At 50.9% G+C, this 19,377-nt stretch overlaps 1 protein-coding gene across 3 annotated transcripts in view; it reads right to left on the bottom strand.

The window, feature by feature from the left end:
- The window catches only part of MAF1 (MAF1 homolog, negative regulator of RNA polymerase III), a 39,608-nt gene that overhangs the window by 7,358 nt on the left and 12,873 nt on the right, over positions 1–19,377 (bottom strand). For all 3 annotated transcript variants that reach the window (XM_084618749.1, XM_084618747.1, XM_084618748.1), the window contains exons 2-3: positions 5,118–5,261; positions 437–565 (exon numbers count right to left, since the gene is read on the bottom strand). In XM_084618749.1, the coding sequence (XP_084474875.1) occupies positions 437–565; positions 5,118–5,200 (212 nt within the window). In that variant the 5' untranslated portion in view covers positions 5,201–5,261. The remainder of the gene's footprint in view (positions 1–436; positions 566–5,117; positions 5,262–19,377) is intronic.

Below are 19,377 nucleotides of genomic sequence, written 5' to 3'. Positions count from 1 at the left end.
GCTCAGACACACCCTAGGATGGGCAAGTGGGCAGGGACACTTCCCAGTGGGGATGTGCCACACGGCCCTAACCAAATGCACACACAGGCACAGGAGGGAATGCACACGCACACCCAACTTAATCCAGGGGCAGCTAGGTATGACAGAGCACCTCACCTGCACAGAGGGTTGGCCTGGGAGATCATCAGTCCCAGCGTGCACTGCTGCATCTCAGCTCCAGAGGCTCAGGAACAGAGAGCACTAACCCCAGGCTGCTGGCCCAGACTGGGGCGAGGCCAGCTGCAATGTATGGGGCATCCTGAGGCCAACCCCCCATTTCTCTTCCCTCAGTGGGCTCTGGCTCCAGCCCATGGCTACCTCTTATGCGGGGCCCCACTGAAGCATGCAGAAGTCCCATGCCGCCCAGTCCCCAGCCCAGAGTGGAGGGCTGACGTACCTGCTGGGGCTGATTCCTGTGGTCTGAGGGGGTGACAGGGCTTCAAGGACATGCGGCTGGCCCTCCTGGCAGAACTGCTTAAACATATGCTTGTCATCGCCCGCCATCTTACATGAGTAACTCTCAATCCTGCAGAGAGACAACACCATGTGTGAGGCCCGCCGGGGAACAGCACAGCAGGCCCCCGGGCCCACGCCTGCTCCTCAGAGCAAGCATGACAAGCGACAAGTGGAGGAGCAACACTGGGTGCCCAGCCCCAGCGCAGACAGAGATCACCCTTCACAACACTGGCACTGAGTGCTGAGAAGGGACAGGCCAACAGGAGCGGAGACATGTCCAGCACAGACACAGGGATTTTGGGAATCCCCAAGACAGCCTAATGTTCTCTGCCAGGCTGTTCCGGCTCTGCCCAGAGCTACAGGGACTGCTGTTTCAGAGAAATTTAAATGTGACCACCACAACACCCTGCAGAACTGGCTGCCGGGTCTGGAGCGTGCATGGGGGAGGGAGGAGAGGTGGGCTGAACAGGATCCAGCAAACTTTCTCCATGAACTCTGACCACGAACATGCCCACGAGCTGTTCTAAGGAGCTCCTATGTGCCCTCCCTCCCCTTCCGCCGCTCCTGGCCTGCCTCACTAAGGGTACAGAAGAAGGCGCAGGAAACCCAGCTAATCACTGCAGCATCCTGATCAAAGTAGGGTTCTGCCCATACCAGGGAGTTCACCTGCTGCCAGTAACGTTGTCAGAAAAGGGCTCCCCAGCCAGTGCTGGAAATGATTTGATGGCCATGCTGCCCCCAGGACTGAGGCCCCCCCTTGCACACACCTCCCCCCAACAGGCTCAGTCCCTCTGCACTGGCAACTAGCCAGCGTTACCTCTGGTTCAGGGGGACGATGACTGACCAGCCATTGCCACTGACCCATCAGTTCCTGGTACAACAGAGCAGACGTGCCAGGCAGGGCCCCTGGGAAAGCTTGTGGGTCCCATTCCCCAGGTTCAGCTCAAGGGTGAATGAGTGGCAAGGAGGCATCCCATAGCTCCCTGTGATCATCTTAGCGACATTGCTCTGGGCTGTGAAGCTTTTTGTGCCCGGCGTGCCATAGTTAGGTCGGCCTAACTCCTGGTCAGGACCTGGAAGAACTCGTCCATCGAACTAGCTACCACCTGCCAGAGGTGGATTAACTCCCCTGACGTGTTCATGCCAGGGCATGGCGGGCACAGTTGCAGGGCTCTAACTGTGCCATTGTAGCAGCTGTCGCTTAGACATGGCCTTGGAGACATGCCGCTGCCAGGGCCGCCAACACCGAGATCAGTCACACATCACATATCGCTGGCCCTGACACGCCACTCCTTCCTGTTCGCCTTTCTATCCTGTGTAACAACAGGCTAGTAAGTTTCACTTCTGATTCTGTCACTTCCAGGCTGTGGTGTCTGGGCTCAAGGGGGGTGGGGGAAGGGTTGTTAGGCAGACACATCCACTGTCATCTGTTCATGGACACATTCCTATAGGCCCCCCTAGAAACTCTGGGCAGACCCCACCTTCTGGCTCCCCTGTGAAAGAGCTGCGGACACTGACAGCATCACGAGAGCAGGGTGACAAGGCCCCAGTAATGGCAGCCTCCAGTCAGAAGTTACACCCAGGCCCTGCCAGGGCTCCCAGACGCTGCCCAGGAGGTGAGCGCGTGAGCAGGAAGTGTGCTCCTGGGGCTTGCAGGAAGGATGTGAGACGGTTTGCAAACCCCGACTCTTAGACTGTGCCCTCAGTTCACAAACCAAATCCACACAGACTAAGCCTTTCAGGAAGGGCAGGAGACCCAGCCCAGAGCAGGGCTTTCTCCCCCCCAACTCTGCAGCATGTGTTCCACCAGCAGCCTGGACAGAGGCAGAAAAGACAGACATGGTCCTGTCCAGCTCCCATGGCCCCCACAATCGGCTGGGACAGAGGTAACGCAAACACGCTTCCTGAAGGGCAGCAGCAGCCTACGCCCCATGGTCACACCGAAAAAGAAGCGGGGATTGGGGCACGTTCTGGGGAATGTCTGCAGCACCCTCTTGACCACTCTGCCCTTCTCTAGCTGCTGTCAGCCAAGAACGCCAGCTCTTCGTGAAGTGCTTGAAAAGCCCAATGCTAAAGCCGGTCAGAGAGCGTGTGGAGCACCCCCTACCCTACGCCTGGGCCAGTTGGGAAACAGATTCACTTCGGCTTTGTCTCGATCAGCCAGCGAAAGCAGTAACTGACCAGATCAAGCTATCCAGGTTTCAATGCCATTTAAAGCGCCCTAAACACGGGTTAGGGTTCCGCATGGTGCAGCAAGATGGAGTTTCATTTCATTGGTATGTGCTCCAATACAGACACAGTCAGAGCCTGTGAGCAGCCCAGCCACATGTGAGCAGCCCAGCCACAGTCAGAAACAGACTGAGCAAACCTACCCTGCTGGGCAATGCCAGCCAGCCCCACAGTCAATCAGACCTCAACTCCCAAACTTCACATTCCTGGCCAACTATGGGTTTCAAATAAAGCCCAAAACCTGGAAACACCGATTCAGGAAACTGCCAATGGTCTCCTGAAGTTTGCTCAGCTCACCCCCTGGCTGGAGTTCTCCTCGGTCCAGACAGAAAGGGAAGCACCAAGCCCACAGAGCGAACCAAGGTCAGGACTCGCGATGGAACCCAGGAGTCCTGATTCCTAGCTCTTTGCTTGAACCAGTGAGCAATTGATGGGGAAGCAACGCTAGCCTGCCATACAAAGGGGCATGTCACTGTCAGACTCCTGCTAGCTGTGGGCAAGGGGCAGTCTCCTGCCCCCAAGCTAACCTCCTTGGGCAAGCAGCACTGACCAGGGAAAAGCCCATATGGAGCTCTGGTCTGGCTGCTCCATCCCAGCAGTCTACAACGGAGATGCCTACTAGCCTAGATGCCCTAGGCTGCTGTATGGACGAGCCCCTGCTGGGCCCAAAGAACTGCCATCTCCTCCTCCTGTTCCACATCATCACTGTCCCAGCACAGGCCTTGCATAGCTCATGCTCCACAGCTGATGGGGGTGTGATGAGCACAGGCTGGTCCAGCCAGTCTCTCAGCCTGGTCACACTTGTGCAGCTGCCCAAGAACGGAAGCCATTGGCCGATTGGTTCCATTCTTGCAGCTCAAAACATCCTGCCTTGAGAGCAGATGTCTCTTCACAGCACAGACGCCAGGCTGAGGGTAAGTGCGTTGCTCCACCCACTGGAGAGATTCAAAGGGAGGAAGCGTGCAGGGCCAGTGAGAGCACGAGAACCAGAGCTTGGGAGCCCACAGGAGCTGACCTATCCCCACCCCTACACTGCATACCACAGCTTGCACTTGGGTGGAAGTTTCTGCAGCACAAGTGTCTAGGACCATCGGTGCTGACTCCATGGGTGCTCTGGGGATCAAGCACCCACTGAAAAAATAGGGGGTGCTCCGCACCCACAGCAGGGCTGAATTAATCTTTTGTGGACCCCAGCCCCTGGGCTGTGGTCCCGCTCCCCACTTTGCCCATGCTCTGCCCTGAGGCCCCACCCCTGCTTGGCCTCTTCCCCCTGAGGGCCTGCCCACCACTTGCACAGTGGGGAGGGGGCAGAGAGCAGTGAGCACCCACTGGCAAAAACAAAAGTCACAGCCTGTACCTAGGACCCAAGTCACTGTTCATAAGCTTGGAGAGGAGATGGACTGGCACCTCTGCCCTGCCTTCCCCACTCCCACAGCTAGATGGGGCTCAGAAAGGAGACACCCAGGGGCTACAGGTGCTCAGGCTTGCCTCTGCTGATCCAATGGCCAGGGAGTCCTCAGCTGAGTGGTCTTGGAGCACCTTCCAGTTGCTCTCCCAGGCTAAGTGGAGAGAGGCCCAGCCAAGAGTCTCACATCACTGCTTTTTATGACTCCTGTAAACATGCCTGGAGAGCAAGTGCTGGATGAGCCCTGCCACCTCCTTCCCAGCCATCCTCTGACAGGAGCAGGACCTCCCAGGCAAACAGCAACACCTAGGCAGGCAGAGGCGCTAAGGACAGGGGAGCACAGCGGTAGCCTTTTGTTCCCACATCTGGGATCCCCCTAGCCGGAGATGGAAGGCTCAGCCCAGAGACCTGCGCCCTGCACTGCAGCATGTATGCAAGGTGGGGTTTGTGGTACCTGTGCACACAGACTGACTCACTCCTCTTCCCACTCACTCCACCTGTCAAGACATTTAGAGCAGAAACAATCCTGGTAGATGGGACTGTCCATGGGAGCTGAGGGGACACTCCCTAGGGTGACTGCGGAGGGCCTGGAAGCAGACAGCTGAGCTGTGCGTGCCCTGAGACTGCAAAGCCTGTGGCAGGTTGGAACTTCACAGACAGCTGGGCAGAGGCAGAGAGCAAAGGCCTGTAAAGTCTACATAGTCCATTCCGCCCCCCACACACATGCGAGCGGCAAGTACCTGGAGAGCATCCATGCGATGCTCTCCCACTCACCCATGTCAGTATGGTGCCTAGTGCCTTGGCCACTCTAGCTTGAAGTGTTTCACCTGGCGGTGGGGTGCTCCTCAGCTGAATAGATCTCACTGCCAGAGCTATCAAGCTTGTCTGGTCCCCCTTGTGGGGGGACTTTCTGCACCACAGGAAGGGCACGGGAAGAGGTGGCTCAAGTCCCTGGGGAAGCACAGAAGGAAGCTTTGACAACACTCACCTGCCAATGATGTGAGCATCTCCCGTCTCCACTGTCAGCTGAGAGTTTATTGCTTCAAAACTTGAGTTCTCCAACAGCTTCATTGTCCCACCTTCGGCTGCAGAGCGACTCTCAGTGCAACACCTGCTGCAAAGCTGGTACGACCTAGCACAGAGAAACAGGTTCCATCAGCTGCCCATCCCAAGAGCAGCACAGCAAGACTGCAGACAAGGTGAGAATGGCCCTGATTCCAGGTGAGCCCAGCCCCTGCAGCATGGAATGGGTTTGGCTAGTCTGGCAGGGAGGTGATAAGCCAACACAGAGACAGGGAGGGGCAGGAGAGGTCAGGAGGCAGACACCCTGTTAAGTGGGGAGAACAAGAACAGATCTCACGTTCCTAGGAAGGAGCCAGGCAGCCTCCCAGGCTAACCCTATCGCACACTGTGGTATCCCACTCTCAGGTGACTGATGTACCATTCCCTGCGGAGGGCAAGCTGGCCTGCAGCTCTCCACATCCACCCTCACACCAGTGTGCCAACCGCATTCTCACCCCCTAGCAATAGGCTCCTTGCCAGCACCCAGAGCTTACAATCCACGAGGGGGGTGGGAGGGCACGGCTGCTATACATTCCCCCTTCAGACCCAAAGGCTAGTTCTCCCACCCCTAACCCACAGGGAATCATTTCCCCCAGTTCAGCAAGAGTCTGTGCTCTGTGAAGCTACCTCTGACCTGTTCCACCCAACACTCCAATATAAGAACATAAGAACGTCTATACTGGGTCAGACCAAAGGACCATCTAGCCCAGTATCCTGTCTTCTGACAGTGGCTAACAGAACAGGTAATTTCATGACAAGTTCTCCCTGTTTTAAAGCACCACGCTTCCATATAAAGGAGTTTCCTCCCCTCTTTTATTATTCTCTACAGAGGCAGCATTGCAGCTAAACAAATTCACCTCCATACTCAACAGACCAACCCAAGTGACTGCTGGGCACAAACCGAGGACAGTGTTTTCATCATGGCTGAACCACTAGCTAACATTCCTGCCCAGGCCAGGTGCACACCTGGTCCCAAGTACACGCCCATCCCATATACAAAGCAGGGCAGCAGGATTTGGCACAAGAACAGCTTCCTGTGCCTAGACACTACCTGCACTAGGACCCTAAGGGAGAGGGTTCTCACAACCAGCCCTGCAAATTCAAAGGCACAATGAACCCCCCCATGCTCACCCCCACCCCAACATCACCACAAAAGACTGAAGAAACAGATTTGAAGGAATCACTTTGCCAATCATGTAACCGCCCCAGCAGCCCCCATTCACCATCTGCGTCAGCAGCCTCCCTGGTGCCCCCAGTGGCTGTTCACACGCAAGAACATCCCCTTATTCACAGTCCCAAAAAGGGCCCCTGCTTGCATCCACACTCTGCCTCAAAGATTAGTCCCCCCGACCCCTGCACTGACCCCTGATTCCCATACACCAGTGGTTTTCAAACTGCGGGTTGCGACTCAGTACTGGGTCGCGAAATGTAAGGCATTGGGTCGCATAGGCTCTGGTCAGCCCCACCGACCGGGCCGTTAAAAGTCCCATTGGCGGTGCTGCCTGGGTAAGGCAGGCTAGCCCCTACCCGTTCTGATACCATGCTGTGCCCTGGAAGTGGCAAGCAGCAAGTCCCACTCCTAGGCATGGGGGCCACAGGGCTCCGTGCGCTGTTCCCACCCTGATCACCAGCTCTGCTGGGGGAGGGGGGAAGATGTCGGTGCCTGTGGGCAAGAGCTGCGCAGAGCTGCTTGTGCGCTTCCACCTAGAAGCCGGACCTGCTGCCGGCCGCTTCCAGGGCACAGCACGGTCCGCGGTGCCAGGAAGCCTGCCTTAGCACCCCCACTATGCCACTGATCAGGAGTCGCCTGAGGTTAGCCCATGCCCCAACCCACTACCCCAGCTCTGAGCCCCTCCCAAACCCACAGCCCCCTCCTGCACCCCAAATTTCTCATCCCTGGCCCCACCCCAGAGCCTGCACCCCCAGCCCAGAGCCCTGATCCCCTCCCACACCCTGAGCCCCTCATTCCCAGCCCTACCCCACAGTCCTCACCCCCACACCTCAACCCTGAGCCCCTCCCACACCCCAAACCCCTCATCCCCAGCTCTGTTGGGTCACAGACATCAACAATTTTCTTCAACTGGGTCACCAGAAAAAAAGTTTGAAAACCACTGCCATACACCCAGCTCCCCAACTTCCATCTGTATGCACTCAGCAGCACCTCCATCTGTCCCGTCTCCAGCTTCTCCACACCCCCTTCAGCACCTTGGTGCCTGTCATAAATATAAAGGGAAGGGTAACCACCTTTAAATCCCTCCTGGCCAGAGGCAAAACCCTTTTACCTGTAAAGGGTTAAGAAGCTAAGATAACCTTGCTGGCACCTGATCAAAATACTTTCAAAGCTGGAGTGGGCAGGAACAAAGGCTCTGCCTGTCTGTGTGATGCTTTTGCTGGGAACAGATCAGGAATGCAGCTCAGAACTCCTGTAAAAAGTTAGTAAGTAATCTAGCTAGAAATGTGTTAGATTTCTTTTGTTTAATGGCTGGTAAAATAGCTGTGCTGGAGGGAATATATATTCCTGTTTTTGTGTCTTTTTGTAACTTAAGGTTTTGCCTAGAGGGATTCTCTGTGTTTTGAATCTGATTACCCTGTAAGGTATTTACCATCCTGATTTTACAGAGGTGATTCTTTTACCTTTTCTTTAATTAAAATTCTTCTTTTAAAGAACCTGATTGATTTTTCATTGTTCTTAAGATCCAAGGGTTTGGGTCTGTGTTCACCTGTACCAACTGGTGAGGATTTTTATCAAGCCTTCCCCGGGAAAAGGGATGTAGGGCTTGGGAGGATATTTGGGGGAAGAAGTCTCCAAATGGGCTCTTTCCCTGTTCTTTGTTTAACACGCTTGGTGGTGGCAGCATAGGGTTCAAGGACAAGGCAAAGTTTGTATCTTGGGGAAGTTTTTAACGTAAGCTGGTAAGAATAAGCTTAGGGGGTCTTTCATGCAGGTCCCCACATCTGTACCCTAGAGTTCAGAGTGGGGAAGGAACCTTGATAGTGCCCATGAACCACACTGCTGTCCATGCACCCAGCCCCCTTGCAGCCCTCCCACGCAGCACCCAGATTCTCAGAGACCCATATGTCATGCCCCTATTTTCTCCACCCCGACACTGGTGCACCCTGCCCCCATTCCCCAACATGCACCCTGCCTACCCATGCACCTCCCTCTGCTGTCCATGCATCCTGCCCCTCTCTGCCCTCCATGCACTCCCCTCCCCCATGCATTGCAGAACAAGGAGTAATGGTCTCAAGTTGCAGTGGGGGAGGTTTAGGTTGGATATTAGGAAAAACTTTTTCACTAGGAGGGTGGTGAAGCACTGGAATGGGTTCCCTAGGGAGGTGGTGGAATCTCCTTCCTTAGGAGTTTTTAAGGTCAGGCTTGACAAAGCCCTGGCTGGGATGATTTAGTTGGGGTTGGACCAGATGACCTCCTTGAGTTCCCTTCCGACGCTGATATTCTATGATTGCCCCATCCCCCATCCATGCACCCTGCCCCCGCTCCCAATACCCGACACACCTCCCCATCCCCCTACTGGTGCCATGTCTGGCCCTTGCCTGCTGCCTGCACCGCCTGGCGCAGTGGGAAGGGCAGTGGCCTGTCCTCACCCCCTGGGGATGTCTCTGATGGAGGCCCCCAGCCTCGCTGCCCCCAGTGCAGCCCCTATCCCCGTCCTGGCTCTGTCCCCAGTTTGGCTCCAGCTTTAACCAGCCAAAATGCTCCTGGAGGTGACAGGGCAGCCCCAGCAAAGGGTCTTGGCTCCAGAATTCACTCCTTATGGGGCCTTTAAGGACACATTCCTAAGGATATTTGGTTGAGATGGCAGCTGAAGAGGGCTCTGGGTCTCACTCTACAGTGCTGCCAGACAGAGACCTATTTCCATCAATGCAGTTTCACCCTGGACAGGCTCTCTCTGAAGTATATAGACTTTGTCAGTTTCAGCGAGGGGATCCCTAAAATCTTTGCTGGCTACAAAGGAGAAGTCCCTGCTCAAGAGCTCCGTGCCCCACCCTCTCTCCAGCTGGGACCTGTTGCGCCATCCTGGCTTGTAACAGGAGAGATTGTAAACAAGCAGCAGCAGGGACATGCCAGGGCTCTTGGGAAGCAGTATTCCTTCACAGGACTAATCTGGGAGGCCCAGCCATGCCACTGCCCCAGACACAGGGAGCCAATTTGGTTTCAGATAGGAGCGGTTTGACCAATGTACATGGCAGAGGGGCATTGCTGGCACATGATGGCATATATCACATTGGTGGATGTGCAGGTGAACGAGCCTCTGATAGTGTGTTTTCCAGGGACTGAGGTGAGGCTGACTGGTAATGTAGTGCCAATCTTTAAAAAAGGGAAGAAGGAGGATCCTGGGAACTACAGGCCAGTCAGCCTCACCTCAGTCCCTGGAAAAATCATGGAGCAGGTCCTCAAAGAATCAATCCTGAAGCACTTGCATGAGAGGAAGGTGATCAGGAACAGCCAGCATGGATTCACCAAGGGAAGGTCATGCCTGACTAATCTAATCGCCTTTTAGGATGAGATTACTGGTTCTGTGGATGAAGGGAAAGCAGTGGATGTATTGTTTCTTGACTTTAGCAAAGCTTTTGACATGGTCTCCCACAGTATTCGTGTCAGCAAGTTAAGGAAGTATGGGCTGGATGAATGCACTACAAGGTGGGTAGAAAGCTGGCTAGATTGTCGGGCTCAACGGGTAGTGATCAATGGCTCCATGTCTAGTTGGCAGCCAGTATCAAGTGGAGTGCCCCAAGGGTCGGTCCTGGGGCCGGTTTTGTTCAATATCTTCATAAATGATCTGGAGGATGGTGTGGATTGCACTCTCAGCAAATTTGCGGATGATACTAAACTGGGAGGAGTGGTAGATACGCTGGAGGGGAGGGATAGGATACAGAAGGACCTAGACCAATTGGAGGATTGGGCCAAAAGAAATCTGATGAGGTTCAATAAGGGTAAGTGCAGGGTCCTGCACTTAGGATGGAAGAATCCAATGCACAGCTACAGACTAGGGACCGAATGGCTAGGCAGCAGTTCTGCGGAAAAGGACCTAGGGGTGACAGTGGACGAGAAGCTGGATATGAGTCAGCAGTGTGCCCTTGTTGCCAAGAAGGCCAATGGCATTTTGGGATGTATAAGTAGGGGCATAGCGAGCAGATCGAGGGACGTGATCGTTCCCCTCTATTCGACATTGGTGAGGCCTCATCTGGAGTACTGTGTCCAGTTTTGGGCCCCACACTACAAGAAGGATGTGGATAAATTGGAGAGAGTCCAGCGAAGGGCAACAAAAATGATTAGGGGTCTAGAACACATGACTTTTGAGGAGAGGCTGAGGGAGCTGGGATTGTTTAGCCTGCAGAAGAGAAGAATGAGGGGGGATTTGATAGCTGCTTTCAACTACCTGAAAGGGGGTTCCAAAGAGGATGGCTCTAGACTGTTCTCAATGGTAGCAGATGACAGAACGAGGAGTAATGGTCTCAAGTTGCAGTGGGGGAGGTTTAGATTGGATATTAGGAAAAACTTTTTCACTAAGAGGGTGGTGAAACACTGGAATGCGTTACCTAGGGAGGTGGTAGAATCTCCTTCCTTAGAGGTTTTTAAGGTCAGGCTTGACAAAGCCCTGGCTGGGATGATTTAACTGGGAATTGGTCCTGCTTCGAGCAGGGGGTTGGACTAGATGACCTTCAGGGGTCCCTTCCAACCCTGATATTCTATGATTCTAATATCCCAGGTCGGGGATCCAGGGGTGTGTCTGTGCGGATTTGATCTTGTGCTTTTTCAGGGAGTTTCTTGAGCAAATGCTGTAGTTTCTTTTGACAGGTTTCAGAGTAACAGCCGTGTTAGTTTGTATTCGCAAAAAGAAAAGGAGTACTTGTGGCACCTTAGAGACTAACCAATTTATTTGAGCATAAGCTTTCGTGAGCTTATGCTCAAATAAACTGGTTAGTCTCTAAGGTGCCACAAGTACTCCTTTTCTAGTTTCTTTTGGTAACTCTCAGTGGGATCAGAGGGTAATGGCTTGTAGAAAGTGGTGTTGGAGAGCTGCCGAGCAGCCTCTTGTTCATATTCCGACCTATTCATGATGACAACAGCACCTCCTTTGTCAGCCTTTTTGATTATGATGTCAGTTGTTTCTGAGGCTGTGGATGGCATTGTGTTCCGCACGGCTGAGGTTATGGGGCAAGTGATGCTGCTTTTCCACAATTTCAGCCCGTGCACGTCGGCAGAAGCACTCTGTGTAGAAGTCCAGCCTGCTGTCTCGACCTTTAGGAGGAGTCCACCCAGAATCCTTCTTTTTGCAGTGTTCGTAGGAAGGATTCTGTGGGTTAGTATGTTGTTCAGAGGTATGTTGGAAATATTTCTTGAGTCGGAGATGTCGAAAATAGGATTGTAGGTCACCACAGAACTGTATCATGTTCGTGGGGGTGGAGGGGCAGAAGGAGAGGCCCCGAGATAGGACAGCTGCTTCTGCTGGGCTCAGAGTATAGTTGGATAGAGAAGAAGCACCAGGCTAGGGAACCTGTCCGCCCAGCAAGGTCAAAGGGAGGTCAGCTGCTCCCGGACTGAGGCTGCTGGATGTTCTTTCCCTGACATAACCCAGAGGAGATTAGCACAGGCACATGCTACTGCACTGACATGCTGAGCAGCCATCTGAGGGACTGCCTCAGCATTAGCCACACAACCCTGAGTCCGCTCCCCCAGACATCCCCAGTGGAGCCTGTCACGGAGTCCCCGGGCGATGCTCTGGAACTGCTCCCTACGAAGCCAGGCAGGACTCTGGGGAAGTCTCCTTTCTGGGAGCAGCCTGTCTCCAGGGCACACAGCTCACACAGCTTCCACCTTCCTGGGTCTGACCTCGGAGCATTCAGCATCCTCTGCCTCTCCGTGCGCTTCCCACAGCAAGTCCGCTCAGGCGGGGCTCCTGGGGAAGCCAGAGGGTCCTGCCCCACAACTCCGCAGTCAGACGTGACTCTCAGCCAGCCAGGAAAACAGGTTTATTAGACTACAGGAACATGGTCTAAAACAGAGCTTGTAGGTGCAGAGAACAGGACCCCTCAGCTGGGTCCATTTTGGGGGGCAGTGAGCCACACAACCACGTCTGCCCTTCACTCCGTGTCCCAGCCAGCCCCAAACTGAAACTCCCTCCAGCCCCTCCTCCCCTGGGCTTTGTTCCTTTCCCGGGCCAGGAGGTCACCGGATTCCTTTGTTCTCCAACCCTTTAGCTCTCACCTTGCAGGGGGGAAGGGCCAGGCCATCAGTTGCCAGGAAACAGGGTGTCGGCCATTCTCTGTGTCCAGACCCCTGCACACACCTGCCCTCTAGGGCTCTGCAATGATCATACACCCTTACCCCACCACCTACATACTTAAGAACTGCATAGAGGAAACTGAGGCACCCCCACAATATTCAGAGGAAACATTAAGAACAGTCCCGCTTCGTCACATCGCCTCAGCCCCAAAGGACCCTGCAAGGAACAGCCAGCCTCCAGCCCCAGCATTACAGGGGGCCACAGAGCACCAGGATTAGGGAAGGGCAACAGATGGCCTCAGTGCAGACACTCCAGGATGCAGCAAATACTCGACAGCTCCCTGCCCCACACCAACACTGACTGCCCCAGCAGGTAACACAGCCTCCCAAGGTGGGATTGGGAACTCTCGCAGACTCCCCTTACTGTGACAGCCGCTACCTACAAAGGGGCCAAGCCAGGATGGAAAACAAAGTCCTCAGGAACTCCAGTTCTTCCTGTTGACCCCTTGGATTCCCCCAGCCCAGTCTCTTCAGACTCACGTGGATGCAGACACCCCGTCAGTCCCCGACAAGGGGAATCCTGCATTTCCCAGCAGTGCCTGGATCAGTCCTACCTAAACTCTTCCTAATGGTGCCCGTGGAGCTTGGGCCAGAAGAAAGGAACGAGCCCCTGTGGAGGGGAGGGCAGACTTCCAGGTGGAGAGGAAGCTGCTAACTCAGTAAGAAGCACCAGAGCTCTAATGACCCCAAACATTCACACTGGTCTGGGACTAGTTTGGTCCCTGGCTCAACAGGGGCTGAAGCAGGAAAGGGAGCTCCCACAATCCCTCAGCAGCACCATCAGGGGGAGGGTCAAAAACAAATCAAGCCATGTGCTACATCCTGGTTCAGATTGCAGGAGCACCACCTCGACTGTCAACTCCAGGATCGGGGAGAGTCACAAAGCACCTACAAACCTAGTCTCGGACAGACTGTGAGAATGGCTACTGCAGGGCAGGGAGGCAGCATCAATCTGAACAAAAGCAGACTTCCCCTTACTGGGACAGGTGCTACCACAGGAAACAACCATCAGGGGAAAAAACCTAACAAATAGAGTGTTGCAGACGAGACGCTGCGGCCTCAAGCACAGAGAAGATACTTGGGTAACATTGCTACATTAGTGCACACAGACCCCGACCACTGTCAAAAGACAGGATATTGGGTTAGATGAACCACTGGTCTCACTCAGTATGGCCGTTCTCATGTTAGCCTTTTTGGCCACAGCGTCACACTGGGAACTCATGTTCAGCTGATTGTCCACCATGACCCCCAAATCTTTTCCAGAGTCCCTGCTTCCCAGGATAGAATTCCCCATCCTGTAAACATGGCCTACTGTCTTTGTTCCTAGATGCAGACATTGCCATTTAGCCTATTAAGTCACATATTGTGTGCTTGCCTCCAGCTTATCAAGTGATCCAGATTGCTCTGTGTCAGTGACAGGGTGGATAAAAATCAATGATTTTTTTTTTTAATTTTTAAAATCTGATTTTTAATTAAATCAGATATTTTTTGATAAAATGCTTTTTGAGGAAAAACACACCTATCTAAAGATAGTTTTAATTAAGATACATTATAGCTCAAATATATCATCATGGAATAGGGATTATAAATTCTAATTCTATAGTTTGAGACAATATATTCATGTAATGTTTAAGAAAAGTTTTGTAAATGAGTTCCAATAGTTTATGGATTAGTGACCCAATCTTATGGGGTTCCAGGGGCTTCTGTATAGATTATTTAGGTTAATCTTTCTATCTACCCAATGGGACTCCTGCTCAGTCTAGAAGATACCATCAGAGATGCTTAGTTTAGCAGTTCTCAAACTGTGGATTTGTGTCTCCAGAGACAACACACTTGTTAACAGCAAAAATGTTTTAAAATAAATAAATAATATATAGAGGAGAAATAACAGACCTCAACTCTATTGTTCCTCTGCAAATGTGTGTACACAGAGTCAATCCCTTACCTCTCTTTAAAAGTGCAAAGTTTCAAAAAGTTCAATGAATAGAAGATTGTTGGGGGCGGAATAGATCTGGAGAAGGAGAAGTCCTGACATAAATGTGAGAAGCGAGGGACATATGCTTTTTTGTTAAAATATTATATGTTTGCTGTTGAAGAAAAAGATCCAGAATACTTAACATTGTAGTTTTAGTTAAATAAAACAATTTAAATGTCTGTCTGGTGATGTTCTCTTCCTAATACAGCATGGCAAGAAAATCCTCCAAATATTAATGATTAACCTGTTGAACTGGAGATATTTATGAAGTCATTGGGAGGTGAACTATCTGCTTCAATTACCTTTGGTAAATGAAATAACCAATCATTCATTTTCTGATATAGCTGTAAAACTAATCTGAAGAGTTTTCAGAATAAATCACTGTTTAAAAATGTATAGTGTGTACCTTCTAAAAATGAAACCTACCTCTCTCTCTGAGTTGTGAAGAATATGTATTAAGGTTATAACAACCAACAAGAATGCACTTTTATGTAGAAATCCATGATTAAATCACTAGACAGGAAGACTCCATTTAAATCATGATTTAAATCAATTTGATTTAACTCAAATCCACCCTGGTCAGTGACCTGTCCTCTTCATGATTTACCAGTCCACCTGGGTCTTCTGCAAATTCTTCCAGGCCATTGATAAAAATGTTAAATAGCATGGGGCTAAAAACCGTTCCCTTGAGCACCCTGCTAGAAACAATCTGCTTGATGGCGATCCCCTGTTTACAATTACATTGGCCTTAATCTGTTTAATATGTGCCTTGTGAATTTTATATCATTCTGGGGTTTTTCATCAGAACGTTGGGAGGTACCAAGTCAAACACCTGAGAGAAGTCTAAGTACAGTACAATACATTTCAGAGTAACAGCCGTGTTAGTCTGTATTCGCAAAAAGAAAAGGAGTACTTGTGGCACCTTAGAGACTAACCAATTTATTTGAGCATAAGCTTTCGTGAGCTTCAGCTCACTTCATCGGATGCATACTGTGGAAACTGCAGAAGACATTATATACACAGAGACCATGAAACAATACCTCCTCCCACCCCACTCTCCTGCTGGTAATAGCTTATCTAAAGTGATCACTCTCCTTACAATGTGTATGATAATCAAGGTGGGCCATTTCCAGCACAAATCCAGGTTTTCTCACCCAACCAGCAGGAGAGTGAGTTTGTGTGGGGGTGGGGTGTGGGGGGGTTGGGTTTGTAGGGAGAGTGGTCACTTTGGATAAGCTGTTACCAGCAGGAGAGTGGGGTGGGAGGAGGTAATTGTTTCATGGTCTCTGTGTATATAATGTCTTCTGCCGTTTCCACAGTATGCATCCGATGAAGTGAGCTGTAGCTCACGAAAGCTTATGCTCAAATAAACTGATTAGTCTCTAAGGTGCCACAAATACTCCTTTTCTTTTTATTAATTACATTACACTTCTTTAGGTCATTATTAATCAAATCCCACAGCCGCTCCATTATTTTGCACAGGATCAAATGCCTATCACCCTAGTTATACTGTTGACCCTTTTTAAAAATTGGCCCAACATTAGCTTTCTTCCGACACCTTGCTCCTGATGCATACTTTTGGGTGCTCATGCTGCAAACACCCGTCCTCAGTTGCGTTAAGGAACATGGTGCTTAAAATACCAGCAGACACCTGGAGCCCTGTTTACACTAACTCTCCAACCACTGACCACATCCATGACAGCAGTGGAAAGTCTAGCAAAAAAATCCTAATGCACACACAGCCTCTATGGAAGTGAAAGCCAACCCTAATTCTGACATAGAGGAGGGGGAAGGGATAAGTAAACAGCAGCGTAGGGCTTTTATAGCCTTGGGTCCAGAATAGCATCCCAAGGATTGCTTGGGATAGCATCCTACGCATGCTCCCTAGCCGTGTTCTATTTTGAAAGCATTTAGTGGCTCATGACTCCTGCAATGGAATCGGCAGGGAAGGGATAGACTTCCAAAAGACTTGCTAATCTCATGAAGTTACTGAGAGACATGGCATCACCACAGAGAGAAATCCTAAGTCACGACATTAACTTCATTCAAAAGGGCCTTTGTTTCAGTCCTGGAGGTGTAGTTATACAAGATTTTATAGCTCCACAGCACCAGGCAATGACGATCGAGCAGCAGAGTTCTGGACATTGGGACCTCAAGGAACATGGACCTCACGTGACCATATCCCGTCTCCAACGGTGACAGTATGCGTTGCTGCAGAAGAGAGAGCACTGAACCCTGCTGGAGACAGGGAATAATCTGCCCAAAGGTGAAAGGTCTTCCTACCTCTTAAGTGGTAACATATGCTCAGAGAGCCAAGGCTTTAGCGCCCCCATTTTTTTCCACACCCACAGACTGCCCTCAACTGCCCCATGGGCTGAATCTAGCCAACGGGCTGCACTTCAGCCATACCCTGAGTTACCATAAACCCAGTCATCCAAGCACAGAGGGACTGGGTTAGCATCTGAAAAGGCAGTATTGGCCAGGTGACAGAGCATTATGGAGGCACTTAGGCTGTTAAGAGGAAATAAAACATGGGGTATCATTAAACAATTACAACCCATTCTTGACAGGGACCAAATTCTGACAGAAAATTTTCCTGAACCTCCTCTTCTGGCCGTCAAACAACTACTCAATATCATCAGAAGCAAGCTCCCCACAGACCAGGACACACCAATTCAAAGTGGAACCAGACCTGGCCAGAATAACCAATGCAAAACCTTCAGACATACCTCCACTGCTATGAAGATCAACCTCCCTAGAACACACCTTTCAAGATCAATGGATCCTACACATGCCTATCACAACATGCATATACTTTATCCAGTGCACGAAGTGTCCCAACAACAACTATGTGGGTGAAACCAGACAATCACTATGTTCTCGAATAAACTTGCACAGGAAAATGACAGAAAGATAAAAAACACCATATCACCTATGGGCGAACACTTCACAAAATGATCACTCCATGTCTGACCTCTCAGTCCTTGTGCTCAAGGACAAGGAAATCTGCACACCTTCCAGACACAAGCTTGGGATCTTAAATCCATAACTCTGCTAGACAATAAAAATCATGGGCTGAAGAGAGACACTGGATTTATGGGTTTCAGAGTAGCAGCCATGTTAGTCTGTATTCGCAAAAAGAAAAAGGAGGACTTGTGGCACCTTAGAGACTAACAAATTTATTTGAGCAGAAGCTTTCGTGAGCTACAGCTCACTTCATCGGATGCATTCAGTGGAAAATACAGTGGGGAGATGTATATACATAGAGAACATGAAACAATGGGTGTAACGAGAGTGATCACTTAAGAGGAGCTATTACCAGCAGGAGAGTGGGGGGGTACCTTTTGTAGTGATAATCAAGGTGGGCCATTTCCAGCAGTTGACAAGAACATCTGAAGAACAGTGCGGGGGGGGGGGGCGCAAATAAACATGGGGAAAATAGTTTTACTTTGTGTAATGACCCATCCACTCCCAGTTTCTATTCAAGCCTAAGTTAATTGTATCCAGTTTGCAAATTTTCCAATTCAGCAGTCTCTCGTTGGAGTCTGTTTTCGAAGTTCTTTTGTTGAAGAATTGCCACTTTTAGGTCTGTAATTGAGTGACCAAAGAGATTGAAGTGTTCTCCCACTGGTTTTTGAATGTTATAATTCTTGACATCTGATTTGGGTCCATTTATTCTTTTACGTAGAGACTGTCCAGTTTGACCAATGTACATGGCAGAGGGGCATTGCTGGCACATGATGGCATATATCACATTGGTAGATGTGCAGGTGAACGAGCCTCTGATAGTGTGGCTGATGTGATTAGGTCCTATGATGGTGTCCCCTGAATAGATATGTGGACACAGTTGGCAACGGGCTTTGTTGCAAGGATAGGTTCCTGGGTTTGTGGTTCTGTTGTGTGGTTGCTGGTGAGTATTTGCTTCAGGTTGGGGGGCTGTCTGTAAGCAAGGACTGGCCTGTCTGCCAAGATCTGTGAGAGTGATGGGTCGTCCTTCAGGATAGGTTGTAGATCCTTGATGATGCGTTGGAGAGGTTTTAGTTGGGGGCTGAAGGTGATGGCGAGTGGCGTTCTGTTATTTTCTTTGTTGGGCCTGTCCTGTAGTAGGTGACTTCTGGGTACTCTTCTGGCTCTGTCAACCTGTTTCTTCACTTCAGCAGGTGGGTACTTTAGTTGTAAGAATGCTTGATAGAGATCTTGTAGGCGTTTGTCTCTGTCTGAAGGGTTGGAGCAAATGCGGGGTTGTACCATAGAGCTTGGCTGTAGACAATGGATCGTGTGGTCTGGTCTGGATGAAAGCTGGAGGCATGTAGGTAGGAATAGCAGTCAGTAGGTTTCCGGTATAGGGTGATGTTTATGTGACCATCACTTATTAGCACTGTAGTGTCCAGGAAGTGGATCTCTTGTGTGGACTGGTCCAGGCTGAGGTTGATAGTGGGATGGAAATTGTGGAAATCATGGTGGAATTCCTCAAGGGCTTCTTTTCCATGGGTCCAGATAATGAAGATGTCATCAATGTAGTGCAAGTAGAGTAGGGGCGTTAGGGGACGAGAGCTGAGGAAGCATTGTTCTAAGTCAGCCATAAAAATTTTGGCATACTGTGGGGCCCTGCGGGTACCCATAGCAGTGCCGCTGATTTGAAGGTATACATTGTCCCCAACGTAAAATAGTTATGGGTGAGGACAAAGTCAAATTTCAGCCACCAGGTTAGCCGTGACATTATCGGGGATAGTGTTCCTGACGGCTTGTAGTCCATCTTTGTGTGGAATGTTGGTGTAGAGGGCTTCTACATCCACAGTGGCCAGGATAGTATTTTCAGGAAGATCACTATTTCCCCATGTTTATTTCCCTCTACCCACCCCTCCACTGTGCCTCAGACATTCTTGTCAACTGCTGGAAATGGCC

The sequence above is a fragment of the Lepidochelys olivacea genome (genome assembly GCF_965140295.1).
Source record: "Lepidochelys olivacea isolate rLepOli2 genome assembly, chromosome: 2".
NCBI lineage: Eukaryota > Metazoa > Chordata > Testudines > Cheloniidae > Lepidochelys > Lepidochelys olivacea.
This window is presented reverse-complemented; position numbering and strand designations above follow the sequence as displayed.